The sequence below is a fragment of the Heterocephalus glaber genome, unplaced genomic scaffold (genome assembly GCF_053883595.1).
Source record: "Heterocephalus glaber isolate CG9 unplaced genomic scaffold, H.glaber_assembly_v1.0 deba00001442, whole genome shotgun sequence".
Lineage (NCBI taxonomy): Eukaryota > Metazoa > Chordata > Mammalia > Rodentia > Bathyergidae > Heterocephalus > Heterocephalus glaber.
The window spans coordinates 43,642,311-43,657,958 of NW_028258296.1; the positions used below are offsets into that span (position 1 = coordinate 43,642,311).

General features: G+C 36.1%; 1 protein-coding gene and 1 pseudogene across 7 annotated transcripts in view; one reads left to right on the top strand and one right to left on the bottom strand.

Moving 5' to 3' along the window:
• The window catches only part of Wdr47 (WD repeat domain 47), a 71,834-nt gene that overhangs the window by 7,001 nt on the left and 49,185 nt on the right, over window positions 1-15,648 (bottom strand). For all 7 annotated transcript variants that reach the window (XM_087213217.1, XM_087213216.1, XM_087213215.1 and 4 more), the window contains 5 exons: window positions 13,054-13,129; window positions 10,311-10,468; window positions 4,335-4,504; window positions 3,527-3,697; window positions 2,621-2,752 (listed from right to left, as the gene is read on the bottom strand). In XM_087213217.1, the coding sequence (XP_087069343.1) occupies window positions 2,621-2,752; window positions 3,527-3,697; window positions 4,335-4,504; window positions 10,311-10,468; window positions 13,054-13,129 (707 nt within the window). The remainder of the gene's footprint in view (window positions 1-2,620; window positions 2,753-3,526; window positions 3,698-4,334; window positions 4,505-10,310; window positions 10,469-13,053; window positions 13,130-15,648) is intronic.
• On the top strand, window positions 7,389-8,685 carry LOC110351031 (zinc finger protein 713 pseudogene; annotated as a pseudogene).

A 15,648-nucleotide genomic window follows, 5' to 3' on the forward strand; every position in this document is an offset into this window, starting at 1 on the left:
GTTAGAGGTTGAGCAGAGGAAGAAGAGCCAGTGAAGTAGTTATCCAAAAAAGTAAGAGAAGAGTGGAAAGCCCAAAAGAAAACTGGAAAGGTAAACTGTGGTTCTGTGCCACTGAGAATGGAAATAAAATGAGGATATAATGATTTGACAAGATGAAGTTTGCTGGTGGATCCTGAAAAAGACAGCATTTGTCAGCATGGTTGTGGCAAGAACCAATGTGGAGTACGTTAAAGAATGAGGGTAAGAGCCAGACTATACCAAACTACATTCTGGCTATAATCCCAGAATTCCAGGAGAGCAGAAGATCATAAGTTTGTGCCCAACCTGGAAACTAAGCAAGATCTTGTCTCAAAATAAAAAATTTAAAAGTCTGGGAATGTAGTTCATTGCAAAGGTTCATTCCCCAGTTTTGCAAAAATTAATTAATTAATAATCAAAAGGTGACTAAGGGGGTAAGAAAATGGGTAACAGTAGATATGGGCAAGTCTTCTGAGATAACCACGTATGAAAAGGGAGCAAAAATTAGGATGAGAGCTGGGAAGGGTATGAGAACATTATAACAGAAACTTTCGGCATTGCTAATTTTATAAAATTTTTGTATGTATATGGAAAGAAGTAAAGAAGAGAGATCCCGTAAGGAAGAAGACAATGCTGTAAGAGAAGGGAGAGAAAGAAAAAGTCTGAAATGAAGAAAAAAGGCATGAAAATAATCTAGACAATGGAATAAATTGGAGATAAATTAGTAGTAAGTTCATAGAAACTAAGCAAATGAAGCAAAAATATAATCACTAACACCAAGGAAAACAAAATAATATGCAAAAACAATGTATAGCATTTACCTAGTTAAAGTATATAAACAATAAATAATAATTTAACCAAAATTGATATAACTATAATGAAAAGATGTAGAGGAAAAGAATGTATGAAAGAAAAGGATGATGAGTGTTGGAAAGGGATACGACATCTTTATACTTTATGGTAAGAAGTCAAGAAATAACCCTAAAAGCTTATGATTATAATTCTGCTATTTAGAAATATGGAAATAAATACCCAAAATAAAAATGCTAGGGCCAGGGATCTAGCTCACTGGCACCATGCCTGCCTGGCAAGTGTGAGGTCCTGAGTTCAATCCCTGGTACCAAAAAAGAAAGAAAAGAAAAATGCTATAAATGTTAAAAATGACTGCCTCTAAGAAATAGGAAACAAAATAGAAGTTGAAAGGTAAGAGCCAATTCCAAGGGCATTGCTGTTTTCCTTTTCTTCCTTCCTTCCTTTCTTTTCTTTCTTTCTTTCTTTTTTTGCAGTGCTGAGGATTGAAACCAGGGCCTTGCACAAGTGCTAAATCATTAGGCTATATCCACCACCACCCCCACGCTGTTTTTCTTAATAAGCCCTACAGAGCTGTTTGATTCTTGAAACCGTGTTATATATTTATTCTGCTAACAATACAAACTACACTACCAATGATCACATATTCACACACACAAATAATAATCATACATCTGTTTTTATTCGATTCGAATTTGCTGTAGCAAATCATATCTCATTTGAATGGAAGTATAGAAAAAGGTTCATGAAAGTCAAAAAATAAACAAGACATCTAAACATACCTATCAAAAAATGTAAAGCCAAAAAAAAAAAAAATAAAGCAGCCTATTAAAAACTACGAAGGCAAGGGCTGGGGATTTAGCTCGGTGGTTTCGCCGCCTGCTCCGCAAGCGCAAGGACCCGAGTTCGATCCCTGGTACCAAAAAAAAAAAAAAAAAAAATTCAAAAACTACGAAGGCAGAAAGGCATTCTAAAGTACAATAAAGACGGGCCAGGAATTTAGCTCAGTGGTTCCTCCACCTGCCTCGCAAGCGGAAGGTCCTGAGTTTGATCCCCAGTACCGAAAAAAAAAAAAAGATTCAGACTAAAGTACAATAAAGACAATTACAGAAAACCATGTCACTCTTAGATATCAGTGTTTTATTTATTTATTTATTTATTTATTTTTAGATATCAGTGTTTTAAAAGGTGATATAAAAGGTGATATAGCCTGAGTTTACACAAAACCATCCAAGATAACTGCTGAGTTTGAAAAGCACAATTTGTATTACATGCTACCATCTGTGTGTCCATATGTATGTGCATTTACAGAAGGGAGATTACGTTATCTACAAACTTTCTGGTTCAGTATCTACAGAACATTTCTAGAAGAATAAATAAGAAACTATTCCTTTAGGGAAAGAAACCAAGGAATAGGAGCAAAAAGAAAACAGTATACTCTTTTGTTCATTTTCAATTTTTGCCATGTGCATCATTTAAAAAAAAATTTTTAAAGTTTTGAGTTTTAAAGTTGTCCTGTTAACAGGTTTGGGGACATAATATTTAATCACCTTGGACCTTGGTTTCCTAAACTAAATTTCTATAAATAACCTAACCGATGAAAGTGTTTTGACAGAATTAGAAGTAATCAACAAAATGCCAAGTATTTATTTCATTGTTTCTATTTTCTTTATATTGCAGGAGGGTGCTTGCTTCAGCAGCACATATACTACATTACAGGAGAAACAAGTAGGCTAGTGTGATTTATAGTTTCTTTTTCACATAAGTTCACTTAAAATAAGGGAAAACCTACCAGTTCCATGGAATGTTGTGCCAACAACTCGAACACAGCTTGGTACTCGAAGATCCCAGAATCTAACAGTCTTATCTTGAGAACCAGATGCAATCATCCAACCACTCCAGGTGTAAAGTGCTAAAATATGCCCTACAAATGATCACATACTCAATTATTGCTGTGGGAAAAGTACCTTTCCACAACATGTCCAAATCTAAGTACTTCTCATCACTAGGAAAATGACTGTCTGATAGATCAAATATATACTGTTAGAGATCTTCTACAGGTACCAAATAGATTAACAATTAAAATTAAGCAAAATGCACAACACCAAAACTATACTCAAATACAAAATTTACAAAACAAAGAAAAACAACAACAACAAAAAATATAATTGAACAAAAAAAATCTTTGGTGACTCCATTAGCACAACAGGCTCTTTCTGTATGTCGGGACACCAAAAATTAGTACTGAAAAAAATTATCATTTGAAATGATAATTGTGGCAACTTTCCTATGGAGGAAATACAGGAAAAACTATTTTGTGGAGTTACATTATCAGCTTTGGAAAAGACAGACCTGGAATCATGTCTGTTATTTACTAGCCTTATAACATTGAGCAAATTATTTTACCCTTTCAGCCATACTTTCTTCATGTATTAGAAGAGGTAAAACTTCCTACATCACGTTTGTGAAGATTAAAGAGTTATATGTATACATAAAGGAACTGAATACAAAGAGAAATATCAATGTTAGTTATTGTTACTGTGTTGTTATCCAAAGTTCACAATTCAAATTTTTGAAATAAAAATTTTTCTTGAAATGATCCACTTTGATGGAATAAATCCATTTATCAAAACAAATGGAGGGGGGAAAGCACCATCTAAACAATACCAAAAATACCACTTGAGACTGATTTACATACCAGTATGTCCACTCAGAGCGTGGAGACCTTGTCCTCTTTGACAATCTGTTGTATAAATGTTACAATCCCCTGCTCCAGCGCTTATTAAAATAGCTCCACCACTTTCTGGACCTTCCATAAATGCCAAGTCTCTAATTGTCCCATCATGCATACTAAACTCCAGATCTGGTCCTGAAACAGCAGTAAGAATTTGAAAAAAAAAAAAAAAAAGATGTGCTCAACCTGAGATTGCTTAATTGCTTCAAAACTGGCCAAGAATAATACTACAATAGCATGGTTTATATTTTCACTTAGAGATTATTAAAATCAACTTCACTTTACTTAGGGCACAGAATTTAAGGAAATCAAAATACAAATTCAGTTATTACAATCCCTAAAGGAGAGCTATATGTTTTTGTCTTTTTTTTTCAAAGAAAAAGAAACAGAAGACAGATACTCTCTAGAAAATACTCTATTAACACAATCCCAGTAGTTATGATAAGGGTTTCATTTTGTTTTGTTTTTTGTGGTGCTGAGGATTGAACCCAGGGCTTTGAGAATGCTAAGCAAATACACTCTACCACTGAGCTATATTTTCAGCCACTAAAGGTTATTTTTCTGATAATACTCTTCTGAAGTTCAGGTACCATACCATCTGGCTATCTATAGGAATTTACTAAACAATCAAACTGTACAGAAAACAACAAAAAGACCTTTAAGATTTTATTTTGAGATTTCATTAAAGACAATAGAGAGGTACAATATGGGGAAGGTATAATATATACACTGCCAGGATAGCTACTGCTTATATACAGTACTTGGGCCCTACCTGTTGCATTACAAGTCTCTGCATTGAAGGGCAGCACTTTGACATATTTGTCATTTGATCCTGTTGCTAATAACTGTCCACAAGGACTCCAGGCCACACAGTAAATGGATCCTTTATGATGTTTATTCCTTTTGAAACGCACCACTGGCTGCTTGGGAGTATCGTGTGCACTGAAAAGAAAAATTACATAAAGATATTTCAACTTCTAGTTTGCTAAAATTAGTTAATATAACAATCTATATTATGGTTGTTCTTGAAGGAGGGAGCAAAAAGAGTATCAGAGAACAGGTTCTTAACAGCTTTTTAAATCATAAAAGAAAATAAGTATAAAGCATATTTAAAATCCAAACAGTAATTATAAGCCAATATCACACTAATCTCTCACTTCAGATCACATAGGGAACAGGATATATAACTTTAAGAATCTCCAATTCTCGTATTTTTCATGATTTTTAACTCAAATAAAAAGGGAAAGACAATAAAGCTTCCAAATTAGAAAAATTCAATAAACTTTACTAAACAATTAGTATGAGCAGTAGGGCATGGTGGTACATGCCTGTAATCCCAGCATGCTGAGAGGCTAAAGTAGAAGTGCAAGTTCAAGCCCACCCCGGACAATTTAGCAAGATCCAACTCAAAAAGGGTTGTACATACTTCAGTGTAAATGCCTGGATTTGACCTCCACTACCATAAATAAGTAATGAGTGGACAAATGAATGAACATAAGATCTCTTTCTAGAGTTTAAAGTCTAGCAGAGATAGATGTTACCATGATCACCCATATACTGTAAGACTGTTGTAGTGCAGTATAGTTCTGGACCTTAAAGGATAGGGAGAATTTTTACCAAAAAAAGATGAAGGAAGGTGAGCCACTTCAGTGAAAACAAGACATGGTAGGTAAAGTGCTGCTTAAGCATGCCCCATGGCATAGAGTGGGGCTAGAGGTGATAAATATGAGGTGAAGTATTCAGGAGATGGATGAGTGCGGTGCCAGTGGTTGTGCTGTACATGTGTTGCTGAAGTGAGCACCAGAGGCTCTGCTGTAGTGGGACCCAAATGCCACGTTCCTCAAGAGTCTGGCCTTCAACAACAGCCAAACATTGGTTTAGTAGAGGAACAGCATCATTTACGTAATTCAAAACACTATTATTATATACTAAAGATTTTTAAATTAGGTATAACAATAAAATAATCATTTCTACATTAGAAAATGTACATGTTTCTAGAGATTCATTCTAAAGGATATGAGGGTAAAGACATAGTACCTAGGATTTACTTTAAAATACTTTAAAAAGATGAATGAAGCAACTGTGACAATCTTGAGAACTAATGCTTTTTGGTATACTTGTCTCTACTACTGAGTAAGAATTTTCATAATTAAGAAAAATTTCCAAAATTACAGCAATAAATATTGATAAATCTTCAATACCTACAAAATGTTTACTATTGATCTAGCGAACAGATCAGATGAAAAGATTTTTTCAGCTATACAGTCAATTCATCACCAACTCCTACTTATCCTTTATTTTACAATCCATTTTATTCTACTTCCAGTACCATCACACTAGCCATCAACTGAAACCCCCTCCTAATTTTCTCCTAATATCTGCTTTTACTGCCACTCAATCAACAGCCAAAATGATCTTCTCAAAATACACTGAGGTCACAACACTTGCTCCACTCACTTTCAGTAGCTTCTCACTGCCCTCAGCATAAAATCCACGATTGCTAAGAAGCTCCACAAGTTCATGTGGATCTCTATCACCTTATCAGACTGCAGTTCACCATACTCCAGCCAATCTGAATGTTTCAGTTTCTCAAAAAGCCAGACTTTTAGCTGGGTGCGGTGGCACATGCCTGTAATTCCAGCACACTGGGAGGCTGAGACAGGAAGGTCACAGGTTCAAGCTCATCCTGGGCAACTTGGCAAAATACAACATTATAAATTCCTCAGAAAATTTTTAAGGAAAAATTATGAGAAAGAAAAAAAAATGGAAACAAAGTCTATGTAAATAGGGAAGGGTGGAGGGGGTGAAGGGTGCACAGGTAATGGGGGAAAAAATAAGAACTAAGATACATCATGTTCAGGTACAAACACCCCATGATAAATGTAGATGTATTGTATACCTAAAATGTACCAATTAATATATAAAAAAAAATTTTTTTTAAAGGTCAGGAATGTAGCTCAAATAAATGAGGAAAAGAGGTGTTGGAGATGTAGCTCAGGGCAAAGGTCCTGAATTCAAACTCCAGGAACGAACACACACACACACACACACACACACACACAAGCCTAGCTCTTTCTCACCTCCTATTCATGTTCTCTATTATTCTCTTTTCTCTTCTCTCCACATGGTTATGTTCTGTTCATCCTCATCTCTCAGCTTTACTGATGCTTTTTCCTCAAAGAGCCCTTTCTCTGACTTGTCAGTTTGCACCTCACCCCATCCCTAATTTACTCTTACAGAATGTAATTTTTCTTCAAAATACCTACCATCACATATATTTATTTTTGTGTTTATTGGCATAACCTCCATTTTCCCCACTAAATGGGAAATTCTATAAAGTCAACAAACACATTTGTTTTGTGTACAATTAGCCCTAAAACCTAGCACATTGGAGTTCAACAAATATTTGCTAAATAAATAGATCTTCATAAAAGCCAATTTCTCCTTAGTCTACAAAACATCTGTACCAGCATAAGAAAAAAGTTGAGGAGCGCGGGCACCACTGGGGAGGCAGCGGTCCAGTCCCCGGGTCGGCAGACACAGAGGCAGTATTCAACCTAAAATTGTATCTCATGAGATCCCCGACAGGAGACAAATTTGAGTCTCAGAGAAAAAAGTCTCTATATAAATGACTGGGGGCAGGAGCCACATTCAGACTGGAAAACCAGCTCTCAAGGACCAACCGCGACGCTGAGGCTGCCAGTGCAGCTGCGCCTCCAACTGAGCTGCTGTGCTGGAGGAGAACAAAGCGTCGGTGACACTGCTATACAGGAACTGCAGAGGTGTAGCAGTTCTGCTGGGGCCTGAACGCAGGTACCCAAAGGAAGGGAACATGAAGGAGAGAGAAATGGATGATGGATCACACAGAGTCAGGTCTCAGGAATCCCTGACATTCCAGGATGTGGCTGTGGACTTCACCAAGGAGGAGTGGGAACAGCTGTACCCTGCTCAGAAGAACCTCTATGGAGACCTGATGCTGGAGAACTACAGGAATCTGGTTGCTCTGGGGCATCAGGTTTATAAGCCAGCAATGATCACTCAGCTGGAGCAGGAAGAGGTGTGGATGAGAGGAGGAGGCTACCCTGTGGGAGCTCACCTAGATGAGGATAATGGACCTAAAATTTAAAAATCAACTCTAAACCAGAATACTTCTGATAAAAATCAAACCTGTGACATCATTATGGAAAGACTAACAGAAGACAGTTTCTGGTATTCCATCTTAGGAGGACTCTGGGATTTTGATTATCAGTTTGAATTTAACCAAGAAAACCAGCAGAGACATTTGGGACAAGTATCTTTCATCCATCAAAAGATTACACAAGAAAGAAGCATTAAAGGTAACAAATTTGAAGAGAACTATAAAATGAACTCAAACCTTATTATACATCAGGGGGTTCCTTCAATTAAAATACCCCTTAATTATGACACACCGGGAAATAGCATCAAACATAATTCAGACTTGATTTATTACCAGGGAAACTATGTAAGAGAAAATCCTTATGAATATAATGAACGTGGGAAAATCTTCAATCAGTGTGTTCTCACTAATCATATTCATACTGGAGAAAATCCCAGTGAATGTGGAAAGGGTTTCAGCCACAATTTGTCTCATACCCAACCTCAGACAGTGCTCACAGGAGAGAAACCCTGTAAGTGTGATGAATGTGGGAAAAGACTCAGCCAGAGAATACATCTTATTCAACATCAGAGAATTCACACAGGAAAAACCTTTTATATGCAATGAATGTGGGAAAGCCTTCCGTCAACATTCTTCCTTCACTCAGCATCTGAGAATCCATACTGGAGAGAAGCCCTATAAATGTAATCAATGTGGGAAAGCCTTTAGCCGCATCTCATCTTTTACTGAACATCATAGACTTTATACTGGAGAGAAACCTTACAATTATAGTTTTTGTGGGAAAGCCTGCAGCCAGAGGACGCATCTTAATCAACATGAAAGAACACATACAGGAGAGAAACCCTACAAATGTAATGCATGTAGGAAAGCCTTTAGTCAGAGTGCACACCTTAATCAACATTTGAAAATCCATGCCCATGAGAAATTATGTGACTATAAATGTGACAAAACTTTAAGCCACAGGCCTTCACTTAGCAGCATATAAGTTGTGGTGGGGTAAAACTGTGAATTTATAAATGTGCACAATTTTTATCAGATCTTTCTATTCAATATCAAATTATTCATTTTAGAGAGAAAGTTTATAAATAAACTTCTAATGCATAGAAACCAAATGTATACTTTAAACTAGTAACATTATATTCCCAGTAGGGGCTGAAACTAGTGAAAATTATTTTATAAACAAAAATATATTGAGCCAGGGTCCAAATCTGATATAAAACTTTTGAAATAAATTAACAGAAATTCTGTAGCAAATAACTATTATGATTCACATGTAGGTTTTACGCTATGAAGCACTGAAATTATATGAACATTAATTAAAGCAGTGTTGTAGTATCAGTTACATAAACAAAATAAACATAAAAAAGCAATACTTCCAAAAAAAAAAAAAAGTTGAGAAATAGCTAACTTAAAATCAGGTTAACTCTACACATACAAGTCTTTGGCTCTGCCTTTATAATTATTGCTATTTTCCACTCCCTGACCTAGAATTCTGCCTTTTCTCTCTCATGTATTTCTACTTAATACACAATGAGCACTAATAATTACAACACTATGACCTAACTTAGGCCCTAGTATTCCTCTTCCAATCTTTAAATACTATCATAGTCTAAAAGTCAAAACTGCTGGTTTTAGACATAGAGACAGCTAAAAAAAAAAAAAAAGTGCAAATAACTGAAAAAATCCCATTATTCTGTTTCCTAAACTAGGTAATGTCTTGAGCAGTTTTTTTAAAAAAGGCTAAAATATACTGTGACATGGAGCACTTTTTATACTAAAACTTTTAAAGATTATAGCCTTTTGTGTGTTTTTGTCTACTGGTTTGAAAACTATTCCTTTTGTGTCATTCATTTCACACATCATAAAATTTATCAACTATATCTTTTTTTCCTTTTTTCCCCAGTACTGGGCATTGGGCCTCATGCATGCTAGGCAACTGCTCTACCACCAAGCTACATCCCTAGCCTTATATTTAATATATATATTTTTTTCAGTGCATGCCAGGCACTCTATCACTGAGCTATAAATAATATTAAGCATGTCCTTTTCATTTGTTTAAGACACGTTCTCACCATGTAGTCCAGGCTGACCTGGAACTTGTGCTACTCCTGCCTCAACATCCCAAGCCCTGGGATTATAGTCATGCACCACTATGCCCAGCTTATTTTTAATATGTCTTTAAAGACATATGCCTTATTCTCAAATCCCATAACCTGTTAAAACAAGAGGGTTAAATCACTGTTACATTAATCAAATAAAATTTTAATTTTTGTAGGTTTGAAATGGTCAAATATCAGCAATTTCATATAGTTCTCTGAAGCCATTTTAAGAAATGTTTATTTCCTTAGTCTGTAACCAGCCTTACTTTCTTTTTAATCTTAGACAACTGAATTGGAATGTAAGAGATTTTTCAGATGAAAAATAAAATATAAAGTCACAGAAATAAGGAAGACTAGAGTACTAAACCTTTAATTTAAAATTTTTATGGGGAAAAATCATAAAATTGATGATTAAAGTATATTTCCTAAGCATTAAAAATTAAAAAATAAAGCTTAAAGGAAGGAAGACTTGAAACACAACTGAATGGTAATACAAACCATCTATTCTTACCTTGGATCAATTACTTCTGGATAGGCACATACTCTCAGAGTTTTTGAATTTGAACCAACAGCATATAAACTACCACCTGGATGAAAAGCCACTGCTCTAACAGCTTGTGTGTCTTCTAGGGTATTAATACAAACAAACTGCTTTTTTGATTTGTCATCCTGTGGGAAGAATGAATACAAAAGTCATCCTATGAAAAAAATGAATTTGAAAGAATTCATTTTACCCCATTTTAAATTCATTTGAACTGTATTATTCCTGTTTGCTCACTTCACATTTATTACCTATAATATTTTATGTAACAAATCTAAACTAACCCTAATGTTTTTGTTTTATGTTAATCATTGCTAAACCAAAGTCAGACAGTTCATAATCATTCAAATTTTTCTTGATTAAAGCAAAATATAAGATTAAATATGCATTCCCTTATTTTTCTTTTTATTTAGGGTTTGGTTTTTTTTTTGGTACCAGGGATTGAAATCGGGTCGTTGCGTTTACAGGGCAGGCAGCGGAACCACTGAGCTAAATCCCTGGCCCTTTCCTTATTAAGTTCTCTTTATCTAAAGGGGAAAAAATAGCTCATATATATAGACATTCTAACAAAAATAACAGTATCATTTGTATTTAGAAGAGAATGTAGCTGAGCTGTTAGTTGGGAGGCTGAGACAGAAGGATGTTTGAAATCAGGCTGGGCAAGAAAGTGAGATTTCTGCATTAAAGAAAGGAAGAAAAGAATGTAAGGAAAGAAAGAAGGGAAGGAGGCAGAGAGGAAAATAAGGAAGAAAGGAAGACTACTAAACCACTTAAGGTTAAAAAAGAAAGTTTACTGTTATCTCCAGCAATGAATACTTTCATATTTCAAACTGAAGTTGTAAAATGCTGTTCTAAAACTATAAAAATGATTTTAATCAGAACATTTTATTTGAATTTCATGTTCATTTTGAACTATCTGTTCATAGCTCTCTTCTAAAGAGACAAGTTGAAACAGTTCTGTATAAAAACTTGTGCAACTCCTGCTATTGGTGTCATTTGAAAGCATACTGTCACCTTGACCATGACTGACTGGGCCTGGAACAGGGAACTCCAGACAGACTGGGGTTAACAAACTCATCCAAACCCTGTCTGTGGGAAGTATAAATGTCAAGTGCACTCAGAAGGGCAAATCACTTCGGCTCTGGTTGTATCCCAAGAGCCCTGGGACTTTAATAACTATCAGTGAAGAGATTGAAACCTCCTGTGACCCAAATTGTAGTGTTTGTGTTTTCTTATTGTTGTTGTTTTGTTTTGTGGTACCGGGGATTGAACCCCAGGCCTTTGCACTGAGCTACATCTCTAGCCCTTTTTTAATTTTGAGACAGGTCTAAGTAAACCAAGCTGTGTTTGAACATGTGATCCTCCTGCCTCAGGTGCCCAAAGTGCTAAGAATATAGACATGTGCCTGAATGGCTGGCTCCACCTAGGCTTTTATGTATCCATGCAATACATCGTCACTGGGAGAACTGAGGGCAAAACTGTTATCACAGTTTTTCTTATACAATTGAATTGTTATTTATACACATCTGACTAGAAATGCTACATGTTCTACCAATCCACACAGACGGAAGTGAGTAGCAAGGAGAAGATAAGAGTAAGGCAGAGGAATGACTGTATGGCCTACAGCACATTAATAATTACTAACCAATACTTGCTGTATAGCAAAAGCCACACAAATTGATTTTATTTGGCATTCTCAAGTGTTTTAAATTTTTAAAAATTTGTAGCTATTTATAAATTAGGAAATTTCACATGAAAATCTCTGTCTAGCTTTTCTTAAAAATCAAAAGAACTACAAACACTGGGGTTACATATTTCTCTGTGCAAGGGACAAATATTCTTATGCATTTATGAAAATGATTGATTTCATTTATGTTACTTGTTTGACCTCCTATAAGCATCTGAAAAAACAATTTTGTTTATGGGGTTAAATTCTGAATTAGAGAAAATAAGATATTAGGAAGAGATATCTGGTTCCAAAGCAAAACACACATATACTGATGAGAAGGCCAACAGAGGTACCTGAACAAATAAATCACAAAGTTCAGAGAACCACGCAGAATCCCAGTTAGAATCCCAGTTAATGTGCCCACTCACTCACTACTGGGCCATTGATACAAAAAGTGCTTTCTAAAGCAACCTCTATGCTTACTCCAGTGAGAGCTCTACCCTGAGGTAAATACCATATTAAAAATAATGAGCTTGGTTCTGCTGCCTGCTTGTCAAGTGCAAGGTCCTGAGTTCAATCCTGGTACCAAAAATAATAATAATAATAATAATGAGCTTTTGGGCTGAGAATGTAGCTCAGTGGTGCCGCGCCTGCCTGACAAGCACAAGGTCCTGAGTTTGAACCCAGGGAAGGGGAGGGGAGGGGAGGGAGGGGAGGGAGGGAAGGGAAAGGAAGGGAAAGAAGGAAAGAGAAGGGAAGGAGGGAAGGAGGGAAGGGGGGAAGGGGGGAAGGAGGGAAGGGGGGAAGGGGGGAAGGGGGAAGGGGGGAGGGGGGAAGGGGGGAGGGGGGAAAGGGGAGGGGGGAAGGGGAGGGGGGGGAAGGGGGAGGGGGGAAGGGGGAGGGGAAGAAAGAAAGAAAGAAGAAAGAAAAAGAGAGAAAAGACAGACAGACCTTTTCTAAAAATGGTTTATTTGAAGTAAGAATTACTTGACAACATTTGCAAGTATAGATGAAAACACTAAACGCTGCTTCCCCAAGTATTACCTCTTCCCCTCTTGACCGTGAAAGACTCCCTGAAGAATCTCCAAGGGATGGCTTAGTGACTGAATGTTCTGTAGAGCTGTGGGAACAGAAATTCAAGTAAAGTTTACTCTGAATAGCAAAACAAAACTAAATTAATGTACTCCTTCAATCTTTAGTTTTTCCTTTTAGCAAATGATTCTTGCTAACTCCATTCAAACATTCTGGAAACATTTAAGAGGCCCTGGACTCAGTTATACCAAGGACAGTTGTAAGGAGGAGATGAAAAGTCATTCTGGAAAAAAGATTAAGTCCACACATTTTACAGTGAGAAGTCAAGTACCCCTCTTTTGCTTAGTTCCAGCATCCTGTTTGTAATGCTTTACTGCTTGCTACCCCAAGCAGGACCCTGGAGGACTGCTGTTGCGGAAAATTATCTGACCCAGGAGAAAAACTAACTGAAACTGACAGTTGAGGATTCCTTAGTAAAACATTATTTCCACTCAATCACTTTGACTTTTGTGAGCCCAAAGGTAGACAAATCCACCTATAAGTAGCTCTTCCTTCCAGTAAGTTTGCTTTTTGGGGGCAGGGTTGTTGTTGTTGTTGTTTGTTTGTTTGTTGAGACAGAGTCTCGCCATGTAGTGCAGACCAGCCTTGAACTCACTAAGTAGCCAAGGATGGCCTCAAACTCACGGTGATTCTCCTGCACCTGCCTCAGCCTCCCAAGTGTTGGGATTACAGGTGTGTACTACCACACCCAGCTTCTCTCTTTTTTTCTTAAATGTCTTACTCACTTAGCCTAAAATTTCCAGATACTTAAAGAAAACATCCCAAATAAAAACTACAGACTAAAACTGAAAAAAGACCTCAGGAGAAAAGCAATTCAGGGAATAAAGCTACAAAAATATAATTATAATCCTTACAGACATGAGGAAATAATGAATCCTGGAAACAAGAGCATAAGCTATTTTTCAGATCCATGGATTCTCTTTTTTTCTTTCTTTCTTTTTTTTTTTTTTTTTTTTTTTTTGGTACTGGGGATCAAACTCAGGTCCTTGCGCTTGCGGGGCAGGCGGTGGAAACACTGAGCTAAATCCCCAGCCCCATAAGCTATTTTTTTAAAAAGAAAAATTTAGAGTATAAGAGCTCTTAGAAAAAGAAAATATGATGGCAGAAAAAAATTAATTGAAAATGAAGATGAAGAAATAATTTTTCAATAATACATTCAATTTCTCAAAATTTAAGTTTCCAGCTTTAAAAAGTCTGTGAAGTATTCAGCATGAATACTTCGGAATACTATTCAGAATGAAAGAAAACAGATTACTTTCACATGATATACTTCACACAGATATCAGGAAAAAGGAAGACTTGAAAAATTCCAAAACAGAAAAAGCAACAGGCCTCATGCAAAGGATCAAAAATTAAGATAGCATCAGACCACTTAAAAAGAATACTGAAGCCTGAGCAACTGAGACTATGTCTCCAAAAAGGGGGATTCGTAGAGATGTAGCTTAGTGGTAGACCACTTGCCTAGTACGTGTGAAGTCCTCAGTTCAATCCCAGTACTGCAAAGAAATCCAAAACAAAAAAACAAGAGATTAGAAGATCCTGTAGCAGTGCCTTTTGAAATACTGAGGGATGATTTCCATCCTAGAATTCTGTACTAACAAATCAAGTATGACATACATTGAACACATTTTTAGACAGCAAGGTCTCAGAAACTTTACCTATGATATATCCCTTTTCAGTAAACTGAGAGATCCTACAAACAGGCTCCAACACAGGGAAGAGGCAAAAGAAATCCCAGAAAAAGATGGTGAGGCCAGGATTCTCCAGGCCTGTATGAAATGGTCTAGGAGCCATAAATATAAAGTGAAGCAAGAATGATCCTGGAGAGAAATCTCCCAGGAGGAAAGAAATGAAATGAAGAAATTACTGGACTTTTTTTTTACTACAATGAGAGAAGTTTTATGATTTTTATAGTTGTCAAAGCATTTGCAGAGTATAAAAACAGATACTAAGAAATTAAGCATGTGTTTACACCAAATTAAGGCAATTTCATATAATAAGTAGTTGTATGAGAAGGAAATGTAACTATACTATATGACCCAGCTGTAAATAATAATCACAAGGACATAGTAACGTTAACACTGAATAGTGATTTGAAGAAAAAAAATATATACATACATATGAAAGAAGTAGACAAAGTATAATGTGGGTAAAGAGGATAGGGAATCACTGGATAATAAAAGTGGTAACAGAAGCATGTTATTCAGAAATGTGGAAATATACAGCAAAAGAAACACACAAATGGCTTGAAAATAGCAACTAACAGGAAATTTTTAAAATGGACAAAGTTGGGTAGGATAGATGATTGTTTTATTTTAAGCCTTTGGGTACTACTTGTTTTTTAAAACCATGTATGCATATTATATTGATAAAAATTTAAATTTGAATTTAAAATTTAAGTTCTAGGGCCAGGGATTTAGCTCAGTGGTTCTGCTGCCTGCCTTGCAAGTGCAAAGAGTTCAATCCCCCATACCAAAAAATAATAAATAAATAAATAAAATTTAAGTTCTAGTTTGAGAGTAATCAAAACAACTATATGCAAACTGT